The following is a 24,195-nucleotide window of genomic DNA, read 5'->3' on the forward strand; positions in this document are numbered from 1 at the left end:
GTATTAGGCTAGTGCGCAGTAGCATCACTTAAAAGACATTCACTGATGTTACTATGCAGTAACCACTACACAGTAGTGTCTCATGTAGATGTGCCCTGTGAGTAGTGACTGTTTGACAATCAACTGACTGTCCTGGCAGTACTGCCACCTTTCTTCTGCTCGATAGCCTTATTCTTGGGGCCCCATGACTCTCTGTTGGCTGGCCAGTGGGCCAGCTTCAATAGGAAGGAAATGTGAGGTGCTTTGAGCCATTCCTGTATGACCACTAGGTATATACCATGCCCTGCTGGTATACTGGAGGTAGGGAGAGCCTATGTCTCCTACATCTTGGGATAGCGCTCTCACCACTAGCATTTTTGTAGAGGAAAAGGAGGAGGATCCTTATGCTGGTTTTCTGCATACATAGGGGATATGGGTTTCTGCAGAGACGTCTGTCTGCTCCAGCTAGATGTCCTGCTCAGACAGCAGTCTGAGAAGCCATCACTGGAATTAATCAAAGTGTATGGGAGAGCTGTGCACAACTGCTGGGTGAGGTAGAGCTCACCTCTGGGGACACGTGAGCTGCATACAAGTTCCTCACTGAAAGTTTGGGAAGACCACATGTCCACACATACCAAGCAGAGTGTCTTCCAGGCCCTATGTCTGTAAGGCAGGGCTGCTGACAGCTGTAGTTAGACAGTGAATGGGCAAAACAGAATTCACGCCTAGGCTTCCATGTATGTGCAAAAACATTCCTGCTTGAGCCACTACCTTCTTGCTATGCCCTGCTGTGAACCAGAGACAAGGCAGAGCAGTGCAAGAATGAGAGTTTCTTGACACTCATTTTTATGTACATTCAAACCAAGATGTGAAGAGATTCTAAGTTAATTAAAGCTAAGGCAGGTTTTGTTTTTCCACATTATTCACCGCTGATTCCCCTCCCTGCCCCTGTTCTTGTCACAACCTCTGTTGTAGCCTCTGCAGAAATTCAAGAAACAATCTGGCAATCGGGGCAATCTGGTCTTTTTGGAATGTTGCCTTAACCTTGCACCTGGTCTCAAAGTCAAACCTTTGCTGCTGCTATTTTTTGTTTGAAACAAAACAGGTAGAAGATGCGCATCAGCAATGAGGGAAGCCAGCTGTACTGCAGCCCTTTTAAGGGAAACTTCAGCCACAATCAGTTTATTTCCTAACAGTTAATCTCCTTAACTTTTCAGCTGGGTCAAAAGTTAAAACCTTGAATCCTGTGAAGTGCTGAGCAACCTTGATAATCAGCAGCTAGCAGAATGGCCCTGAGATAAAGGAAGCATCACAGAAATCTGTCTCAGGGCCTCACCCTGGGAGCATGGTGACTGTTAAGCTATTTACTTCACCCACATGCTGGCATGAACAACTTTGTCTTAAAGAGTGTTGAAATAATTGTTAACAGCCTTCACCTTCAGTAAAATACTTCAGCCCATCTTGGTGAAATGTCACTTTCATGGGTACTATTTTGCCCCTGGACAAATTAAGGAACGTTATTTTCCATATCAGTTATATTACCTGATAATTTTAAAGTATTGTTTTTTCCTGATACCAACACCGTGTATACATTTTAAGTGAATTCAATGTTTGTGAAATATACTGAATTATTTGCCCAATATATGGAAGTCCTTTAAATCCCAGAAACAATCCTCCCAACATGAGCCATTGTAAGGAAACCTCCCACACAGGTCCCCCTCTCCAGTTCTTTTTGATGACACAGCTAGAAAAGCTAGTCAATTTGGGATGCACGTGATGGATGACTCAACAATGTAGATGCCTGTGTAAATTGACTGGGCTACAGATCACTAAATTATTTTGCATAATCAACACATGACAAATGACAATGTATAGTAAATACAGCAGGATTCAGACTGCTGACCTAGAAGGGAAAGACACAGTGTCCTAGTGCTACTCCTCAGGTCCATCCACTTCCTGACAAGAGCATAGCATTCTACATTATGCTTGGAAATGGAACTTAAAGTCCTGTTCTTCCAACTTTGTGAAACCCTCCTTATTTTGGCAAGTCATTGAGGAACAGTTAAACCAATAAAACAAATATTGAGGTAGGCAAAGTTTATGGTATATGCTGTTTTTAATGGCTGATACTGCTATTCAGACACTAGTGACAGATGTTCTATTATGATTGCATAGTACTGCCATTCCATATACACTGATCTTGTTGGCTCACAACTTTCCACAGTTTCACTCAAAATGTGTAAGATCTCATTACAAAGTACAGCTGTTCTGAGAAGTCTGTCACAAATAAATATCAAAAAGCATTTTAAAGAACTTCTTTCACACCAATACAAATAGAAACCCAGCTCCTTCACAGGATTTGTAGTATATAATTATATAAACTCCAAGAAGGAGCTGGTTTTTGATTTGAGGATTAGACTTCATGGTGTAGGTCTCTTTCAGTCCTGGTACTAAATTATTGTCAGTGCAGTTTACAAAGGGGTAAAGTGAAAGAATAACCAGCCCCGTAAGTTTTGAAAATTCACCAAAGTTGGTCTTTTGGAGGTGGTGGGGAAGGATCTTTTTTTTTTGGTTCCTCTTTCCTACAAGATTTTTGGCTTACAAGGTTTATATTATCTGTGTTTTATTGGCTTTACCTTGTAGCATTTTGAGGAGGAAGGGTAGACTGGTTAAATACAAAAGCCTGCCATAGAAAGAACTCAGCCCATTTTTACGGCCAAGAAAATCCTAAATGGTTGTTTTTTTCCTAGCCAAATTTAATATGGCCCATCCTCACTATTCAAAGCCTCTCTCTCATTTTGTGATTTCATATTGCACTTTGGATCTTAAGACCATCAAACCCACACTAGCTATCTTTTTTTTCTCTACACCAGAGCATCTACTTCTCTAGTGCCTAAAGCAAACAAGGACTGGGTGCATGGACGTACCTCCTGCAATTTCTATTGCTCACCTTAGACTGCCTTTTTATCAGCTGAATGCCGGCTGCTCTTGTTGAACGTATTCACGTGTGCTAGTAGTAGTTCTACAGACCAATATTTAAAACATCTGTACTCTGCTCAGAGACTGCAGAGCCCATTAGGCTTCCAAGCCTTATTCTAAACCCCACTCAGGGATTTTCTTTTCCTTTTTTTTTTTGCTGCTTAAAGTAATGCTAGAAAGAATAGAGAATCGATTCAAGAAGAAAAGGGAGGGATTATGAATGGGAGACAGGAACGCAGACAGACTAAAGATAGAAGTTAAGAAAGAAACGTGAGACGAGCAGGAGAGGTAAAGTGACATTTCTGCCCAATGTTTCTAGACAGTGGGAGGATGTGCTTGTTACACACATGTTAAACAGTCTAACTGAAATGCACATATGCATGTCACAGGAGTCATGGCAATAGATTGGTCTTTTTTCCTGGCATGAGTCACCTGATATAAATCTGTCTCAAAAGCCCTGCCTCTGTCGGATGGCAGAAGGCTCTGCTGACAGAAACTGCAAGTTATTTAACAGAAACAAGAAAGACTAGAAAACTGCAGTGAACATGCTGTAATTTTACGTCCTGTCCTTTGCACATCTTTCCATAACTCAGAATGCAAGTTTATGCTTCTCTGGTAATAAAGGATCCTAGGCAGTGACAAGCTAATAACCCCTTGTCTCCAATTTTGGTGCAGCTGTCGCATTTAGGCTACAGACAGAAGTTACACATAAAACAGTTCACGTGATCAGAAAGTGTTTTAAACCTGTAACAGAACAGCAGTTCAGTGCACATAAACAGGTTTCAAAACTGAAACTGGTTTAAGATAAACCTGGTTGAATGTAGTATCAGACTTAACTGATTTGGGTTAAATTGGTTTATGGAACTTCTGTCTCAAACCCCTCCTGGTTCAAGTTAAATCAGAGTCCCCCGGCATCCCAGCATGCTTTCCAACCCTGGGCTGGGCTGTGCTGGGCTGTGCTGTATGCTCCAGAGAGTAGGGCTGGAGCAGTGAGGGCTGGCTGACCAAGTTAGTAAGCCCAGCTGGGGATGCAGCCCAGTCTACAGGACTGCTGGGGTCTGGGGCCAGGGAGTGGGGGTTGAACACCCCTGCTCAAATTTAATTTGGCTGTGACTGTGGGCTACAAATCCCAGAGGCACCTGGAAACAGGAAGAGGAAGTGATGTGCAACCCTGTAGAGTCCTGCTGCTGTAAGTCTGGACTGCAAATCTCAGCGACCTCAGGGGTAGCAGGAAGAGGAAGTGAACAGCCAGCCAGAGAGCCATGCTCTAGGGCCCCCTGGCTTTTGGCCTGAGCCATTTCATGCATGTGGCTGCATTTCCTGAGTCAAAGGTAAACGTCTATTCACTTCTGTTTCAATTTAATCTGATTCAGCTTCAGGCTTTTCGACTGTCTGTACTTAGCCTTAGAGTCAGAGCATCGTGGCACAGCTGAGGCTAATTTTCTAAGCATATTAAAGCACCTGAGCTGTGACTGCTGCTTGGGTGAAATGAACTCGTGAGTGTATGGAGGCAACAAAAGTCCCACATAGGACAGTTCTCATGTACTGGGAATGGGCAGCTTTGTAGTCAATACAGGAAGAGAGCCTGCACCCCCAAGAGTCATACAGCTGGCCCAGCTCTGAATTGGCCCCTGTACACAGGACTTTTAGTGGTATACTTATGGATCTTGGAGTGATGATACAGATGTGGTGGATGCAACCCCCATCCAGAGGTTGTATAGAAGAAGTCACAGCCCTTGTTCCAGTCTAGGACCTGGAGGAGCAGTTGCACAGAAGCTACAGACCCAAACCTATCCTCTCCATTGCCCAAGCCCTCATAGGGTGATGCTCTCTGGTCTGCCAGAAGCAATGGGCAGAGGGAACCAAGCAGAGCACAGACCAACCAGCTGCCGTGGCAGCTGTTCCCAGGGCTGCCAAGGTGGGAAGGGGAAGACGGAAATCGAGCTCTGTTTGTTAAACTGGAGCTTATGTACCTGTTCCCAAGGGCTGTGTGCACCCATACCTGGAGCAGGACTTCCAACAGGCCTTTGACAATAGACATTGTGGTGTGTGGAAGGGGCCTGCAGTGAAACGTCCAGTTGTCCCTGGATGCCCTGTGGGTGCAGGTTGCTGGTGTGTGGTGGTTCTCCCTACAAGCTGTGAGTGTGCGCTGTTGTATCCTGTTTCCTAATAAAGACAAAGCTGTTTATCATCCCACCTGTCTCTGCTGAATGGTGACTGGAGGGCAGAGTCCCAGGGGCATGGAGGTCTGAGTGAGTCCCCCATCCCTGGAGCCCAGTGACCTAGAGTAAATGTTATGTGGTGTGAGAAGTGACCTGCCTCTCGGTGGAATCACCAGCAGTCTCATTATCAGTTTTCACCCTCAACTAAAAAAATAAAATAAATTAATGGAGCATTTCAAACCTCCACCAGCATTATCCTTTACTGGAAAACTTGGGAAGAATTGGAGATGGGAACAGCAGCTCTGATTATACCTTGCAGTCACAAAGGCCTAGGAAGGGGCAGAGGATTATAAAATTGCAGTCATGCTTCACTGCACTGGGGATAAAGCCCCAGAAATTTACAACAACATGCAAGGAGTGTTTGCAGATCCAAATAACAAAACCCTTACAGAGGTGCTAGCAGCATTCAAGAACTCCTGCAAACCCAGAAAAAAACCTGTTTTTGAAAGGTATCAGTTCTGGAAACTTCGATACAATGAGGTTGCAGACATAGATGATTTTGTTACAGAGCTCAGAAGTAAGAGTACACCATTGTGAATTTGGACCTGCTAAGGATGTTATGTTGAGGGACAAAATTGTCCTTAGCATAACTGACTGCAAACTCTAGAAAGGCTTCTGGAAAACCCCTCCCTCACCTTAGCACAGGCTGTGGATATCTGCAGGGCAAAGGCTCTCACAAGTGCTCAGGCTCATATTATGTCTGCAGAAGCAAACCTACATACAGTTGAGCAAAAACGAAACTACCATAGCACTTTGCAAAAGCAAAACAAACCCCTAGCAAAGTTTGCTCCACAGGAGAGCCATCAAGCTGCAAAAGGCAAAGTTTGCAAACGATGTGGAAGTGCACACAAGCCCAGATCCTGCCCGGCTTTCAGGGAAACTTGTTACAAATGCTCTGCAGTGAACCATTTTGCAAAAATGTGCAAAGCAAAGGGAGAGGCTCCAAAGTCTGAAAAAGGAGGTAGTACCCTATACATGGGCACAATTTCAGGAAAGCAGCACTCAAACCTTTGATAACCTGAATGCCTGGTATAGCACATTTATGATTGCTGATTTGCCAGTCTATTTTAAGTTAGATACTGGAGCAAAAGCAAACACTATTCTGGTAGATGTAGCAAAGGCCCTGCAAGGCAAAATGCACAAGACTCAAGCTTATGTGACACTGGTTGCATTTGGGGGTGCACACATCAAACCAAAAGGTGCAATCACTGCACACTGCAAATCTGGTGCTAATGAATCTGATTTAACTTTGTATATAACACACAACTGTGACCCACCAATTCTTGGTAGGGTGGCAGGCACCACCTTAGACCTTATCAGATGAGTCCATGGAATGGCCCTGACAGTACCTATAACCAAAATGGACCTTCTCAAACTATCCTGGGACATTTTCAAAGGTCTCACCTAATTTCCCAGTACCCACTGCATCTATGTTGACCTGGGGGGTACCACCAGTTGTGCATGGGTGTAGAAAAATTCCCTATGCGACCCTAGGCAAGTTAAGGGCCACCCTCAAAATGTTGGCAGCTATGAGAGTCATTACAAAGGTGACTAAGCCCACACCCTGGGTCAATAGCTTTGTGATCACACAAAAGAAGGATGGTTTGCTATGATTTTGTCTAGACCCACAAGACCTCACATCTTATAGATTCATAGATTCATAGATGTTAGGGTCGGAAGGGACCTCAATAGATCATCGAGTCCGACCCCCTGCATAAGCAGGAAAGAGTGCTGGGTCTAGATGACCCCAGCTAGATACTCATCTAACCTCCTCTTGAAGACCCCCAGGGTAGGGGAGAGCACCACCTCCCTTGGGAGCCCGTTCCAGACCTTGGCCACTCGAACTGTGAAGAAGTTCTTCCTAATGTCCAATCTAAATCTGCTCTCTGCTAGCTTGTGGCCATTATTTCTTGTAACCCCCGGGGACGCCTTGGTAAATAAAAACTCACCAATTCCCTTCTGTGCCCCCGTGATGAACTTACAGGCAGCCACAAGGTCGCCTCTCAACCTTCTTTTGAGGAGGCTGAAAAGGTCCAGTTTCTCTAGTCTCTCCTCGTAGGGCTTGGTCTGCAGGCCCTTAACCATATGAGTGGCCCTTCTCTGGACCCTCTCCAGGTTATTCTCATCCTTCTTGAAGTGTGGCGCCCAGAATTGCACGCAGTACTCCAACTGCGGTCTGACCAGCGCCCGATAGAGGGGAAGTATCACCTCCTTGGACCTATTCGTCATGCATCTGCTGATGCACGATAAAGTGCCATTGGCTTTTTTGATGGCTTCGTCACACTGCCGACTCATGTTCATCTTGGAGTCCACTAGGACTCCAAGATCCCTTTCCACTTCCACTTCCGTGCCACCCAGCAGGTCATTCCCTAGGCTGTAGGTGTGCTGGACATTTTTCCTCCCTAGGTGCAGCACTTTGCATTTCTCCTTGTTGAACTGCATTCTGTTGTTTTTTGCCCACTTATCCAACCTGTCCAGGTCTGCCTGCAGCTGTTCCCTGGCCTCCGGCGTGTCCACTTCTCCCCATAGCTTTGTGTCATCTGCAAACTTGGACAGAGTACATTTCACTCCCTTGTCCAAGTCACTGATGAAGACATTAAAGAGTATCGGTCCAAGGACCGAGCCCTGCGGGACCCCACTGCCCACACCCTTCCAGGTCGAAACCGACCCATCCACCATGACTCTCTGGGTGAGACCCTCCAGCCAATTCGCCACCCACCGGACTGTGTAGTCATCCAAGTCACACCCTCTTAACTTGTTCACCAGTATGGGGTGGAATACCGTATCAAAGGCCTTCCTGAAGTCTAAGTATACGACATCCACCCCTCCTCCTGTGTCCAGGCATTTTGTAACCTGGTCATAAAAAGAAACTAGATTGGTCAGCCACGAACCCGTGCTGGTTTCCCCTCAGCATAATTTGTCCTGCCGGGCTCTCACAAATGTGAGCCTTGATAATTTTTTCAAAGACTTTGCCAAGGATGGAGGTGAGACTGACTGGCCTATAGTTGCCCGGGTCCTCCTTCCTCCCCTTTTTGAAAATGGGGACCACGTTGGCCCTTTTCCAGTCCTCCGGGACTTGGCCCGTGCGCCACAAGCTTTCAAATATTCCCGCCAGTGGCTCTGCAATGATGTCGGCCAGTGCCTTCAGCACCCTCGGATGGAGCTCATCCGGGCCTGCTGACTTAAAGGCATCCAGTTCTTCCAAGTGACTCTGCACCATCTCAGGGTCTACGCATGGAAGTCTGGCACCTTGCTGCTGCCTCTCTACAACCCCAGGGAGAGACTTGTCGTGCCCCTCGCTTAGGAACACTGAGGCAAAGAACTCATTGAGGAGTTCAGCCTTGTCCCCTCTGTCCGTCACCAATTGTTTCTGCCCATTTAGCAGGGGTCCTATTCCTCTCTGGGCCTTCCTTTTACTCCCTATATATCTAAAAAACAATTTCTTGTTGTCTTTTACTTGGGATGCCATCCTCAGCTCCATGGTAGCTTTGGCCCGTCTAACTGCCTCCCTACAAGCACGAGTAGAGGAGGTATCTTGTCCAGGGCTTCAGCCCAGTCCTCAGAAAGAGCCCATGATCTCACAAGAGATCCCAGACCTGCCTTGGCTAAAACTGGCAGAGGACATTTTCAACCTACGGGACAAGCTTATTTGATAATAGTTGACTATTACTCCAAGTACCCTGAAGATTTGCACATGCCAGGCAGGACAGCTAGCATGGTGGTAGCCAAAATGAAGACTTTGTTTGCTTGCTATGGCATACCCAAATAAATTGTTTGTGATCATGTGACATTTGCAAGTCACATGATGAAACAATTTGTAATTGACTGGGGCATAACCATCACCCATTCTAGTCCCAGTTATCCAAAGGCTGAATGCACGGTTCAGACCATCAAATCAATGTTTAAGAAGACTCTGTGGGACAGCTCAGATCTATACCTGGCTTTATTCAATCTGAGGAACATGCCCATTATGGGCTTTGAGTGCGCTCCAGCGCAGCTTCTGGTGGGGAGACTTTTGCGCAGTACCCTCCCTGCTGCAAACGGCGGTGCTGACTCCTAGGCTACAGTCGAATGCCTCCCACAAGTTGTGGAAACTTTAAAGGTGCCAAAAGAAGCACTATGACCACATGGCTGCATTCTTGTCACCTCTATGAGAGGGGGAGAAAGTAAGGATGTGAACAAGTACAGGTTGGATACCAGTATCCATTATGGCAAAAGGGATGAACTGTGTTCCTGCATCGTAACCCCCCCCTGCAGTAATGTCTACAGGAGGAACAGAAGACACTTCAGAAAGGATTACTCATCAATACCAGCACAACATGTTGATGCACCTCATGAGAAGGCAGCAAAACAAACATCAGAAGTAAAACCAGACCACCAAGAGCAAGAGTTTCAACACATTTCAGAGAATCCACCAGTGCCCACACAGACACCCGATGACACCGCGTAAACTAAGAGTGGACGTGTGGTGAAGCTGCCTGTGAAGTACGAGGACTATGTAATGGGATAGCTGTAGAGGTTAGACCCCATCAGTGAGTCAAGTGCTAGCAACCTCTAGCTCCACAATCCCAAAATGTTCCAAGTTAAATAGCTACTGATGAACATTCAACTATTTAAGAGGAAGCTCCCAGAGTAAAGAAGGGGGATGTAGTATCTGGAATGTACCTTTAAGGGGTCTGTGGTGGAGCGGTCCAGTTGTCCCTGGATGCCCTGTGGGTGCGGGCTGTTGGTGTGTGGTGGTTCTCCCTGCAAGCTGTGAGTGTGTGTGCTGTTGTATCCTGTTTCCTAATAAAGACAAAGCTGTTTATCATCCCACCTGTCTGCCGAATGGTGACTTGAGGGCAGAGCCCCAGGGGCATGGAGGTCTGAGTGAGTCCCCCATCCCTGGAACCCAATGGCATAGAGTAAGTATAGACGTTATCCTCGTGCATGCAGGAAAATGAACACTAGCAAGCGCCCCGGTGCACAGGCAGCTACCCTTCAGAGGACACAGACGTATAGACACTGAACTTGTACACCATGGGCTGGGCAGGAAGATGGTGCCTGAGAAAAAAACCCAAATCCAAGGGTTTTGGCCAAATGCACAAGCAAAAGTACTGTTTTTCACTGAAGGCCAATTATTAAACTGCTATTACTGTGAAAGGTAGGCAACACTAGTCTGACTGCCTTGTGGAAAATAGAACAAAGCAGGGCTTCTCCACAGCACCCTTAGCAATGAGTTGGCATTGTGGAGACTAGCCTTCACAATAAAAAGGGAAAGTAAGAGAAAGCTAGAACTGGGATTGCCATTGGGATCTTACCGTTGCTGTTGTCAGAACCTAGTAACTGAATGCCTCTGGCATGGTGGAAAGTTCCAGCACAGCAGAACCCCCCCCCCCCCCCCCGCCCTTGTCCAACTGTCACCCGTGTGTGTGTTCCAATCGTCCGTGCACCCATTGGCCGACCTCTAAATTATGCCCACTTGGCAGATAGTGATTGGCTTGTTAGCCATATAAAGGCAAAAACAGTTTCCGCCCTCGTTGGAGAACTCCGCACGCATCGTGGAGTAAACTTGGCGGACTGATCACCCACCAACGACTCCCCGTTACCGACCTTCCTGATGTACCCTCTTCCTTGCATGCTCAATAAGCCGTTACGGAACGTCTCGTCTCGTTTTGAAGAACCTGTCTCATTTCAAAGAATTCTTGTTAAGGTTGTAACCGCAACTTAAGTCAGTCTTCTTCCTACGCTGCACGCATCCACGGCATAAGTAAACAATCTATTTTTACCAATACGCGTCTGTGCCTAATTCCGCTCCATTCGCAAAAGTACCCACCTGGTGCTCTGGGCTACTGGCCATAGCCCGGCAAGCAAGTCGGCAACAACATGGCGTCACGAACAGGATTTGGGGAAAACGCGATGGAGTTGGAACTAGTTAAGAACTGCCCATGGGGAGCGCCCAACGTCCGACTTGGATGACCTGTGGGCACACATTGCCTATCATCAGGCAGGCGGGAGGAATCAAAATGTGGTCGCCGGTTATTTCTCCCTCAGAGGGGAAGAGGGAGTCGGGAAAGAGTGGGTCGACCAACTGGGCCCGAGCTCTTTCGGGTGTGTCATGAGCAGAACGGGAGTCACGTACAGACTGCGGGACGAGGTGGAAACACTGTCCCTGGCCCAGGTAAAAGCAGCAGGCGCGGCAAACCCGACCCCCGCCCAAGAGTTTGCCCGCTGCATTCGGCACGTACGGGAGGGCGGGGAAGGGACTCCCGACAAGTTTAGCTGTCCGACCCTGGCACCCCAGTCACGCAGCCATGAACTGCTCACCCAGCTCCGTGAAAGTTTAGAAGCGGACGGCCGCACCGCAACTAAATGGACGGGGCCCCAGTGGGACAAGGGAAAAATGATCAATGTATTGTTCCGCACTGTTTCGCTCCTACTGCGCAAAAATGCAAACTTGGAAACCCAGTTAGCCACGGTCAGCAAGGCCGCCGTGGAAATGGCGGCACGCCAAAACCCTCTGCCATCGCCTGAAAATGGCACCGAAGGAAAGGGGGAGTACCCGGAGAGTCCGGAAAAGAAGGAGGAGGAGGGTGGCGCCGCGAAAGGGTGGGCGGAAATGCATCAAGCAACCCTGCCCCCTGAGGTGACGCCACTGCTGACAGCCCCGCCTCTTTATCAAGGGGAGGAACCACCAAGCAGGAAGTTATACCCAGCCCTTCCATCAAACACGCCGGCACCCGGGGCAGCCGCTTACCCTATAGCATTAGTGAAACAAGTAACTGACCCGCAAGGCGCAACCCGCGCTACTACCACCTATCGCACCCGTACACGAGCCAAGTTACAAGAGCTGTGCAAGGAATCGAAAGTAAAATCCGCCGAGACGTTAGTAATCTGGTTGGGTCGCCTTGTAGTAGAGTATGGGTCTGAATTATTAGATATGGCGGAGGCCAGTTTTCTAACCCTCCAGGCCTTATGGAGCGGAGGACATGCTACTGACTTAGAACTAGTAGTGGGTAACAACAACTGGAACATCCCCCTCCCGTCCCTCGTTGCAGGACAGATTAAGAATAAGTCTCATGCATGGCATGACGGTAGACCAAGGAATGCCACTGCGGAGCAACTCCTACTGGCCATAATAGGGGTGTCCTACTGTTCCTGGAACCCAAGGGTACATCAGTTGGGGCTCACACAGGCTCAACGCAATGAGGCCTGGCCCCACCGGTTCCTGTAAAATCCCGGAACAGTGCCAGCCACCCTTGATGCCATAGAAGCCTGAGTAGAGGTTTACAGAGGAGAAAACGCTATCACCCTCCGCCTCCTCCTCAACACACTAGTCACTCAGCCAGCTGGAAATATCTTAAGCCAACTCCCACGGCTGCAAGCCCTCATGAAGTCAGCAACTGCAAACCCAGCCGGTGCCCCAAGCCACCTTACTGCATACCCGGTCGAGTACCAAGGGCCAAGACATCACCAACTCGACCCTCGGAAGGAATCGAAATTGCCACCCCAGAGGACGCCGGAGGAAAGGGCCATGTTCGGATTCCTCCTGAACCGCTCCAAACTCACCAAGCAGCAACTACGTGTCCTGGGAGATGCGGGGCAACGGCAGCTGGCATACGAACTGGGCTTTCGATATGCTGAGAAGCCAAAAAACGAGTAGCCGCCGCTGGTCGGGCCGGCGGCGACACCCTCAGACCTGACTCCACAGATCTTCGCCCTTATACCAAGCTTGTTGTTTATAACCTCACCGACCCAACAATAAAGTGCGAAGTTTCCTTCCTCCTTGATACAAGGGCCCAAGTTAATATTATAACTTCATCAATGCCACATACGACAACCACGAACACCATCATGGTACAAGGGCTAAATGCCACGGCGACTACTGCGAAAGTAAAGTTCTGGGTGGTCGACCATCGTAAAGCGCTCAAAGCAGTGATAGGGGGCATCAACATCCTGGGAATCCCCAGAATCAAGACGCTTCAACTGAAGGAACAAATATTGCAAGCCCTCCCACTCTCTATAACTGAGCCCAACCGCCACCGACTGACACTCTGCAACACATCCATATGGCGCTACAAACCAATTCCGACCAAGGATCCCCTGAAGGGGGCATTAATGGATCTCCTCCGACGTCTCGAACAACAGGGGTGCATCCAACCAGTTACAGCCAGCACTCGCCTTTCACCAGGATGGGGAATCGGAAAACCAGGGAAACCCAACGAAGTCCGACTGGTAGTAGACTATCGCGAGGCCAACAAGCAGTGTCAACCACTCATGCAACCTAATCCTTGTACGCTACCACAGTGCCTGTATGAGATGGCACAATTTCAAAAGGGCTCGTGGGTTGGGACAACCCTGGATCTCAAAAATATGTTTTTCTCCATCCCAGTCAATGATGTTGAAGGAATACTAAACATGTGTATCAATGGCACCACGTACAGGTGGACAGTTTGCCCGCAGGGATACCGCAATGCACCAGCGCTGGCCACGGGCGCCATGAATGACACCCTAACCGAGTTTCGCGCCTCCTACATTTTACCCAGCCAAGACGAGTTAAAAATTTGGAGCTACGTCGACGACCTCGCCATTATGGGCCGCACCCAACAATCAGTTGTGGAGGTTACTAATAACCTAGTCACTCATCTCAGTAAAAAGGGGTGGACAGTCAACCTAACAAAGTCTAAACTGCAGCCCATAGCCGACATTACATTCCTAGGTACCAGGTTCGTCAGGGAAACGAGGTTTGGCGTGACCCATGGGAGCCCAGACACCAGCCCATTAGAGGGATTATTACCGACAGACAAAAAACGGCTCCAACAATTGCTCAGATATCTAAATTGGTACCGACATCATATCACCCCAACCCATCTGCCAGTACTCGCAAAGCTGCAACGCCAAATCCGTAATAAGTCCCAAAGATTCACGCCATGGACCGAAAGGGATGGAAGAGACCTTCACAAGCTCCTCACAGCTATTAAGACGATGCCACTCCACGCATTTGACTTTACCAACTCGATAATGGTAACTTTAGGATACATGAACAGCCACATATGGGCCACCGCCCATAATTCTCGGGGCGAGTTAACTTATACCTCCCACCGAACCCTTCATGCAGCCCAACACCGATATGGGACTGTCGGAAAAATTCTAATGGCAGGACAACTCATAGAGTTATTGTCTCAAGGGCACGGGATGCTCCGGGCACCCGGCGCTACCCTCCTACCCTTACTGAGCGCCGAAAGGCCAGATCCACAGTTCCAAGGAGAACCATCTACCTGGAACACGTTAGTGCTCAACCATCATTACCATTGGCACTGCTGGAAGTGCGAAGATCTAACGCCTAGCCCAGACACTGCAGAAAGCGTCCCACCTATCCTTTACGGAACAACAACCCCCGCCTGGATGGCATCCGACGGCACAACTCGGGACGACGGGGGCTACGGATTCTATTGTAAGCCCTGCCACGACGCAAAACTTTATGCGGGACGCAGCTCGGCTCAACAGAATGAACTGTTAGGGTTCAAGGAGGTAATACAGCATTGCCTCCAGCACCACGACGGAACGCTCCCCACTTCTGTAATTGCAATTGACTCCCAATACATTTACAAAATTGTTACTGGTATGAGGGCGCCAACACAAAACTTAGATGTCTGGCAGGACATTTTTGACATGCTGTCCACTTTCACTGCCTTCCCACTAATTAAACACACCAAGTCGCACAGGCCTGAAACTGACCCAGTACAGGAGATCGTCGACAAGCTCCTGGAAGACCCCTTTCGTACAGACGTTGTCTTAGCTGTCGAAGAAGCTAAACAAAGGGGTGGAATAGACCCGTTTCTGGCCTGGCTCCACAATCACTGGGGACACCCTGGGCCAAGAGCTTGCCATACCCATTGGTGGTCAGCTACGAACAGTCGTACTGCCTACAGGTCGCGAACCGACTGGGAACGAATAGCCCGGGCATGTGAATCCTGTGCCAAAGAGAAGTGCCACCAAACAAAATACCAGATCGGAGCATTAGACCCACTCCAGTTTGCGCCAGGGAAGGTCTGGCAAGTAGACCTGCTGGGGCCCCTACCCGGCGCAAAACCACCGAACAAGGGACTCGTTATTGTCGATCTTGGTACCAGGCAACTTCAAGTAATCCCGTTGCAGAAGAGTCGTGCCACAGCAGTGATGTCGGCAATAATAGCAGCATTCGCCACTTGGCAACCTCCCGACAGGATCCAGTCAGACGGGGGCCCACCTTTCAACTCTATTGCGCTCGACAAATTTGCACGCCTTCACAACGTCGCTTGGCATTTACACCTCCCATACCACCCCCAATCCAATGGAGTAATAGAAAGGCACATCGGCCTCTACAAGGAATGATTGCGCTTAAAGGGAGGTGGAACCTACAAAAATTGGACGAAAGTTAACTACGACGTTCTCATCTTGCTCAATGCAGACAAAACCCAATGGGATAGGTCCACCCCTCGACAACCAGAATCGTGGCACCCGAAATTCGCGCTGGATGAGCTCGTATGGATCACCATCCCACATCCGCGTCAATCGCATCCACGAGTATACCAAGGAAGAATCATCCATGCGGAACCGTATCCAAACACCTATACCGTGTGCTTTGAGGAAGACAGAAAGCAGCAACAAATTCTTGCCCACCATAACTGGTTATCCTGCCGCTCACAACTCCACACAGACACTGTAACATAAACAAATTTACTGCTCTAAAAATTTTTCTTCACAGGTCCGAGACCCGAGACACGCGACAGCAACAGACCCAGGTAGAGGAAAAAGTGCCACCGCAGATACAGAAGTCCGACGTGTGATGTCACCATGACACCTGGCAACACCTTCGTACTCGGACTTTTCTTGACTAACCTAATCCCATTAGCTTTTCCATTAGATGTAGGAGACCCCTCACACCCCAATACTGTTTCAACTCTCCTGTCATTCTGGGCCGACGCTATAGACGACCACACAAGTCAGAACGGCCTTACTGCTTGCTTACGCCCTCCCCTCTCTGCCACCGATCCTATTTTTACTCCCTACCTAACACCCCTAAATGTCACCGGTTGGTTTGGGGCCAGGTCCAAAGAGTTGTCCACCTCAATTAACAAAACCATACGCAAGCCGTGGATGACCACCATCTACAAATGGCCAACAAATCTCACATTTACCCACGTTAACACAACCAAGAATAACTGCACGAGTTAATCCACTATCCATGTAACTTCCAGAAAACCCGGAAGTGCATACGGAGTTTCAGTAGAAATTCCAACCCCATGCTCCTCAATCCCATGGGGAATTAACCCCCAAGGCGTAGAGTGGTCCAGGCCAGATAACTCTCTGACCTGGGACCCACGGACCATAACTCCCCCCGGTACCTCACAATCCCACCCTGTGCCAAGTGTACGCCAGCTAGCGCCTCCAGAATCACCCGTTCACCACTTTTAAAGCCCACACCTATAGTCACTTGGAATGTATCCTTAGCTGTCAACATATCCAGTAATCAGACCTGGTATTCGTTTTATTACCCCATTTTGCGCGCAGCATTAATGAGTTCTGCCTGTCATGGCGTGGACCTCAAAGTTGGTAAACCTGAATGTGCCAGGGAAGCCTCTAATTTATCGGGCGACTGTGCACAGTTATCTACTCCCGCTCCCTTGGGAATGTTATGGGCTTGCTCAGATGGCTGGTTGTATATGACCCTCCCAGCCACGCTTTTGGGAGTACAGTGCTTCTTGACCACTATATCTCTCTGTCCCCCTTTGTATGCCAAAACCTCAAGGCCTCCTAGTCCAACATTGCTCCGTCATCACAAGCGAGAGCCAGTTTGGAGTTCCCTCTCTTCGGAGGAAAGAGTTAACCAATTCTTTAATTGGGGACTAGAAGGCTCCTTTGCCTGGGGAATATTACCGATAGGCAAGGCCCGAGTAACTATCGCGCAACTCGCCGAACAAGTAGAACCGCTTGCTAACCATACTACCAAAAGCCTAAATTTACTCAATCAGCAGCTAAAAGCAACGTCTCATATGACTATGCAAAATCGCCTTGCCCTAGACGCAATGGTCCTCCAGCAGGGAGGCCTATGCCAATATCTTAATCTATCCCGCGATCTCTGCTGTATTAGCATTCCAAATGTCTCAATACCCTTAAATAAATTGAGGCGATTCAAAAAATTGCCACCGACACAAACCAAATCTCAGGTATTGGAGGAGGATGGCTATCTAACCTCTTCAATTGGTTTGGCTGGGACGCATCCTCATGGCTTTTACACCTTCTAACCCCCCTTATTACCTTGTTAATGCCTCTTTTGTGTATTGGTATCTGTGTATGTGTTGGTTGTTGTTTTATACAATACCTTAAAAACAAACTTATTTCTCTATCAGCTTTTGTATATACCCGCTTGCCATATGAACCTCTGAAACAAGACGACGACGACCTAACCGGCTTATAAGCAAAATAGTTCCAACTGTGCCATCGGCAAGGGGGCATGTCAGAACCTAGTAACTGAATGCCTCTGGCACAGTGGAAAGTTCCAGCACAGCAGAAACCACCCCCCCCTTGTCCAACGGTCACCCGTGTGTGTGTTCCAATTGTCCATGCACCCATTGGCCGACCTCTAAATTATGCCCATTTGGCAGATAGTGATTGGCTTGTTAGCCATGTAAAGGCAAAAACAGTTTCCGCCCTCGTTGGAGAACTCCGCACGCATCGTGGAGTAAATTTGGCGGACTGATCACCCACCAATGACTCCCCATCACCGACCTTCCTGACGTACCCTCTTCCTTGCATGCTCGATAAGCCGTTACAGAATGTCTCGTCTCGTTTTGAAGAACCTGTCTCATTTCAAAGAATTCTCGTTAAGGTTGTAACCGCAACTTAAGTCAGTCTTCTTCCTATGCTGCACGCATCCGCGGCATAAGTAAACAATCTATTTTTACCAATACGCGTCTGTGCCTAATTCCGCTCCATTCACAAAAGTACCCACCTGGTGCTCTGGGCTACTGGCCATAGCCCGGCAAGCGAGTCAGCAACAACAGCTGTCACAAGGCTGCAGCTGCCACTGGCTTTGCTGAGTGTGAGGAGGGGACCTCCCCAACCCACAAGTGCTTAGAGTGCAGCACCTGAGGTGCATCAGGTAGCTCCACCTAGGGTTTGGTTTAATTCACAGTAGGAACACTAAATGAAACATGGGGATAACAGGGGGAAAATGTTTGATCTGTGTGATTCAGGAGGTAAGAGGAAGTTCCCATAAATGCCCCATCTGGTCTTAACATCTATGGAAATCCAATTCAGGCTTTTCCCCCAGACCTGGCTCATCTCCAGGGACTGCTCAGCCCATCCCCTCAGTCCTCTTGCTCTGCAGAACCCCCTCAAGCTCAGAGCTGTGAGTCAGGTCAGGAGCAAACTTCAACACTGAGGCAGCAGCACACATGCAACTTTTCTCACCAGCCCCATCATTACCTACAAACCAGAGTTTTGTCCACAGTCAGTAGGCACATTTAGTACAAGTAATTCCCACTCTTGCTAGCTTTGCCTGAGCTGCTTTTGGAGAGCAGGGTACAGAACTACACTGACTGTAAGGAACCCCTCCATGTGCTGCAGAGAAATCAAGAAGTCACCTGCTGTTATGACATGAAAGAACTAGCCCAAGGCTCTACGCCGTTTGGGACACCGCAGGGTGCAGCCCCTGCACGTCCCAGAGCGTAGAGTCTGCAGCTTTCCTGAAACTAGTATATGAGATGCTAGACAGAGGGCATGCTTCTTGGGGCTGTTTAAGGTCAAGGGATAATCCAGTGGTAAGCATTTACCTGTGTCTCTCCCTATAAATACTTATTGCATAAGCTTGAAACCATCTATCTGTTCAGGACTCAAACACTGTCTTTTATTTCAGGTCATATATGCACAGCACCACAACTGCACCCCAAGGGGCATTGCTTACCTTTGGTTAAAGAGTGAATTCCAAGCTTCACTTGTGAGAAATTCCCGCTTCCTATTTCCCCTCGGACTCGGTAGAAGCCAATCCTCTTCCCCAGAGTTAACTCTTTCACCACTTTTTCATTCTGGGTCATATCCTGGGTTAGTTTCTCGAATGGGGTCAGTCTGTGCTGTTTGCCCTCTTCGTCTTCCCCATAGCTCTCAGTCCGTGCCAAGTCCTCCATGCTGTCCTCCCGGTTCCACCTGGCATAACGCTGTTTTCCCAGACCACCTCCATTCATATATCCTGTTGTCATAGTCCACAGAATAATCAACTTCCCATTTGGTTCAACAGGATGCTCCAATAGAAGGCTTAGGTAAAATACTTCTGTATAGAAATACAATGTTGGGCATAATGCTTTGATAATCTGAACAAAAAAAAAAAAAAAGAAAATATTGAAGGTCACAGGATCAGTTTAGGGATGATTTAGGAACCAAACCTGCATTTATTTGCATTTCTGCTCTGTCCAAAAATCAGAAATACAATTAAAAAGTCAGTTATGTCCAACTCCAGTTAGCAAAATCTTTAAGGGTAAAAAAAGCCTTCACAATCAAAGTGGAAAACTGTGCATGTACAAAAATGAGCTGTTCCTCTTCTCTGGAGCACAAACAAATGCCGTACAGCTGACCCTTGAAATTTCAGGCTTTAGTTTGCTGCCCTGGACATGACTTTGATAGGTACAGGTCACACCAGCAGGTCAGCGGCTTTGAAGAAGTCCAAAGGCTTTCAGATCAGTGCGGACTGCTGACCTTCCGTGGGAGCGAAGCAGCCCATGGATCTTGGTTCAGGTCCCAGCCTGAAAGTTGGATTTTCTTTTGATTCATTCATTAGGCAAAGTTTTCACTGAGGTTCGAAAATGCCCGACCTTGCAGCCCTGCAGTAAAAGTGCTTGCTGCTGCATTCTTTTGTTTCCATTGCTGGCCTGATGCAAACAAGCGATGCTGTAGGATGCTGGGTGAAGCATAATCTGTGCATCAGCAAAAGAAAGGCTGTGCCTCAGTATCACTCCAGTCACATGGAAGGATAGCACAGGATTAATTTGCTGCAATGTCACTTTAACCCTCCTTTATTTAGATGAGCCTTCTTTAAATCTTTGAGCCTTCTCGAAATTTTGCCACGCGTGTGGATATGCTAAACAGAGAAATGAAGAAAGTCATTATAACATTTCCACAGCAGCTGTGGGTTTCATTGAGCTACAATATTCCACTGATAGTTTCCCAATTTGGTTTTAATTCCGGGTCTTTGGCTCTAGAACACATGCAAATTATAGGTTGTACTTGCAAACAATCGTGTAAGTTGATAGTAATGCATCTTCTTTCCTCTACCTGCATGCTGATATGATTCCTTCTCATGCAAGGTCATCAGTCACTGTTAATCACAGGTATACCTTGCAGTACCAGTCTGCATCCTGAAGGCACAGAAGCAGGCTGCACCTCAGTTCCCTCACTCCAGCTCAGGAAATGGAGCAGTAGCTATACACAGTTAATTGTTCCTATCTGTTAGTTTGATGTTATCACCTTCAGCATGTTGCCTCTGTCTGTGAAGGCAGTGAGGCTGTCTCCATGACTCAAGACTGACCTCAGGCAGGTAAGAGTCACCAGAAGTGCCACATTTAACAGTGGGGGTGGGGAAGGGGACTCTCACTCATCATAGATATATAGCAAGATGGAACTGGTAGTCTAGAAGAAAGTTGCCTCCTTTAAGAGGGTGCAGTGGAGAAACAGAAGGAGCCATGAAAGGACAATGAAAAGGGATTTGGGTACTACTTCATCACCAGGGACCTGGATACCATAGAAAGTATTAATGCAAGGCACTGATATGGTTAAACTCTTCTTGCCATTCAGTCTTCCAGGCTAGGGACAGAAGTTACACAAACTGGTTTAAGTGATCAGAAACTGGTTTAAACCTGTAACAAAACAGTTCAGTGCACATAAAACAGTTTCAAAATCACCAAAACCGGTTTGAGGTAAACCTGGAATATAGTATCAGACTTAACTACCTGAGGTCACACCGATTTATGGAACTTCTGTCCCAGACCTCAGCCAGTGTCACACTGCCCTGGGGACCCCAAGACTCTTTCTGGTGGGGGGCTGCGCTGCCGCAGACTGAGCAGGGGCAGCAGTGGCAGTAGGACTAGGGAGGGCTTAGGGGGCTATGGCCACCCAAAAATTTGGGTTCGCCCCAACAGTCACCCCTCTGAGTCCTGCCGCCGCCACTTGACCTGTGCAGGCTGTGGCAGCTATGCCCACCCTGCTCCCCCCTGCAGCGCAGCCCCCGCACGGGGTAGAGACTTGCACTCCCTGGGACACCATGACAGTCGCTACCCCCTCACTGGCCCAGCAGCAGGAGTGGGGGCATGGCCAGATGCCAGCTAGCATGGCCCCCTGAAGCGAAGGGGGCAGAGAGGAGGTTTATTCCCCCCTCTGTCCCCTCTCCCTCCGGGGAATCCCAGCCGGGGTCTGTCGGCTGGGTGCGAGCAGCAGAGGTGGCAGCCAGGGCTGTCAGACCCTGGCTGTGGTCCCCCGAGGAGAGGGAGGGGGAATAAACCCCCTCCCTGGCCCTTTTGCCTTCAAGGCCCATGCTAGCCAGCATCTGGCCACCACCCCAGCCCTGCCGCTGCAGCAGCCGGGGGTGAGGGAGAGCAGGGAGGGGGAACTCTGTCATGGGCTGCTGGGCCCTGCCAGGCAGACCCCAGCCTGGGTCTGTGCCAGTAGGACAGGGGACACAGGGGGAATTAAACCCCTATCTTCATTCATTTCACACTGTTGCCGGAGCTGGCCAATGCCCCCTGCTGCTCAAGTGGCAAGGGCAGGAGTGGGAAATGCCTGGCAAGGGCTGCTTCCCCCTTCCTCCTCCAGACACACTCCAGCTGGGGTCCCTGCAGGCCAGTGTGGGGGTTTAAACCCCTCCCCACTCACTCAGCCTGTTGGAGCCTGGCCATGCAGCCCACGCTCCAGCACAGCTTCCCTACAGCTGAGGGCTCGCACCCCCCTGGCTTCTAGCTTGAGCCACTGCAAGCATGTGGCTGCATTTCTGGAATCAAAAGTGAGAGTGTCTGTTCACTTGCAAATTGGTTCAATCTATGCAGGTTAACCTAACCTGGAAAGATTGAATAAATTCAGGCTCAGGTTTTTTGAATGTCTGTACTTAGCCCCAGATAGGCAGAAGCTCAGGTGCTGAGTAGCACTTCCAAGAGGTATGTTCAGCTTCCTGCACTGACACCGACATGCTGAGAGATGCTGGGCACCACTCTGTGCCTCGTATTTAGAAATAAATGATGCCTTTGAGGCAGAGACTAACAGTTCAGTCTCATCGCCCGTTCCCTTTTCAGCTGAGGGATTCAGACACAGGCTCCCTGCATGACTGTGGTCAAGTTACCCCACTACACCAAGATGCCTCAGCTCGCTGTCTGAAAACTGGAGTAACAAAATCATCCTGTCTGTCTACCTCTTCAAGGTAGGGACTGTCTCTTAGCTACTGTACATACACTTAGTGCGATCCTCCAGGCACCACTGGAGGACAAACAATAGACAAACAATAGACAATGTATAGTAGCACGGTTAGAGAATGTCTCATGACATTTCTTTTGTCCTTAGTGGTCCAGGATTTTTATTTTAATGTTTTGTTTCTTTTAATTTTTTCTAGAACATAAATTGCAGTGTTCAGGCCCACTGCCACTAAAATAGACTATTTTCATAGTTGTCCTGGGATGAATATAATAAATAAGCTACAGAGCAAAATAGCTCTCATAGCAACATGTGATCAGCACTCACTGGAAACAGACAAACACCAAGAGAAATTTGTGGAGCAAACACAAAGAGAGCATTGTTTGCAAGTTAGCCCCAGTACCATTTAAATACACTTTATATTTGGTTCTTTGGATCTAACTAGAAACAAAACTCTGGGAGGTGCTGAGCTCCTGCAGAAATGAGTGATTCAAGTCCTGTTATCCTCAGTGTGCTAAAACTCTTGATCAAGTTCATCAGTTTTTTACTTGAATAAAATCTTAGTAAGGTCTTCAGGATCCAGCCCACTGACTTTAAAAGGGAGCAGCTGGTGGTAATCAGTTGTTCTCAGCACCTCTCAGCTGAAGGAGAACTTGCCATTCTGCAGAGCCGACAAACTAAGACCCTACATTCTCCATTTGTTCTCTTTTAATCCTGCCTAGGAACAGCAGGGCCTGATACAGAACTGGACTAAGTCTCAAGAGCTGGATAGTATTCCTATTTGATGCTGGGCAAAAGTCAGCGTGGTAAACTTGGACCTCATTTGATGACCAGCTTCCCCATCCAGAAAATGAAGATTACTGAGGCAGGTAAGTATTGTTGAGAGCTGCATGTTTATGGCTGAAAATTACTACGGAAGTGTTTCCAGTAACTCTACTAAAGCCCTTATTACATCACAGCGGCACAGCTACTATTCATGGCCAGATTCTGGCTCTGCTGCCTGGGAGCAAAAAAGTGGTGAGGGGGCACTGAAAGCCCCTTCTCCCTTGTGCCCTTCACAGCACAAGAGGTGACAGGCTAGCACAGCCAGAGATGTTGCAGGCCACAAAAAGATGTGGCTGAATGGCGGGATGGGGTGGGGCAAGGCTGAGGCCCAGCAGCCTGCCCTGAACCAATTCTTGGGTGGAAGCTGATGCTGGTTGAGAGCACAGGTTGTATCTTTAGGGTCTGCTCCCTTTAAAAGCAGTATGTAATGAGCCCTCAGCAGAGGCATTAAACCAATTACAAGACACTGTCCGCCAGCCTCCAAGCACTACTGTGGAACTATCCGCTACTTGAGGCTACCAAAATAAAGTTCTGCATTGCTGTCAAAGTCAGCTTTATTTGCAGCGGAACCAGAAATGTAGAAAGAGATGTGCTATTATAATGGCAAAGAAAATCTTGGTTTATTCAGTGCACTATGTGAAACAGTAAGCCAAGGCTACCCATACTAATGGCCCACACAGAGGCTGCTCAACAGCCTATCTTTTGTAAGAATTACCCATGCCCTTTTAATCAGTTATCCATACAATAGGACTGAAGAAAATCCTCCAGACACAGGGCTAAG

At 48.2% G+C, this 24,195-nt stretch overlaps 2 protein-coding genes across 2 annotated transcripts in view; one reads left to right on the plus strand and one right to left on the minus strand.

The window, feature by feature from the left end:
• HMGCS1 (3-hydroxy-3-methylglutaryl-CoA synthase 1) overlaps window positions 1–5,151 on the plus strand; it is a 24,549-nt gene extending 19,398 nt beyond the window's left edge. The window contains exon 11 of the mRNA XM_019496037.2: window positions 1,197–5,151. The gene's annotated coding sequence lies outside the window, so the exon portion shown is untranslated. The remainder of the gene's footprint in view (window positions 1–1,196) is intronic.
• Window positions 1–20,282, minus strand: part of NIM1K (NIM1 serine/threonine protein kinase) — a 25,097-nt gene extending 4,815 nt beyond the window's left edge. Inside the window, exon 1 of the mRNA XM_014594017.3 lies at window positions 19,108–20,282. Coding sequence (XP_014449503.3) covers window positions 19,108–19,399 — 292 coding nt within the window. The 5' untranslated portion in view covers window positions 19,400–20,282. The remainder of the gene's footprint in view (window positions 1–19,107) is intronic.
• Window positions 20,283–24,195: the final 3,913 nt, after the last annotated feature.

The sequence above is a fragment of the Alligator mississippiensis genome, chromosome 3 (assembly GCF_030867095.1).
Source record: "Alligator mississippiensis isolate rAllMis1 chromosome 3, rAllMis1, whole genome shotgun sequence".
Lineage (NCBI taxonomy): Eukaryota > Metazoa > Chordata > Crocodylia > Alligatoridae > Alligator > Alligator mississippiensis.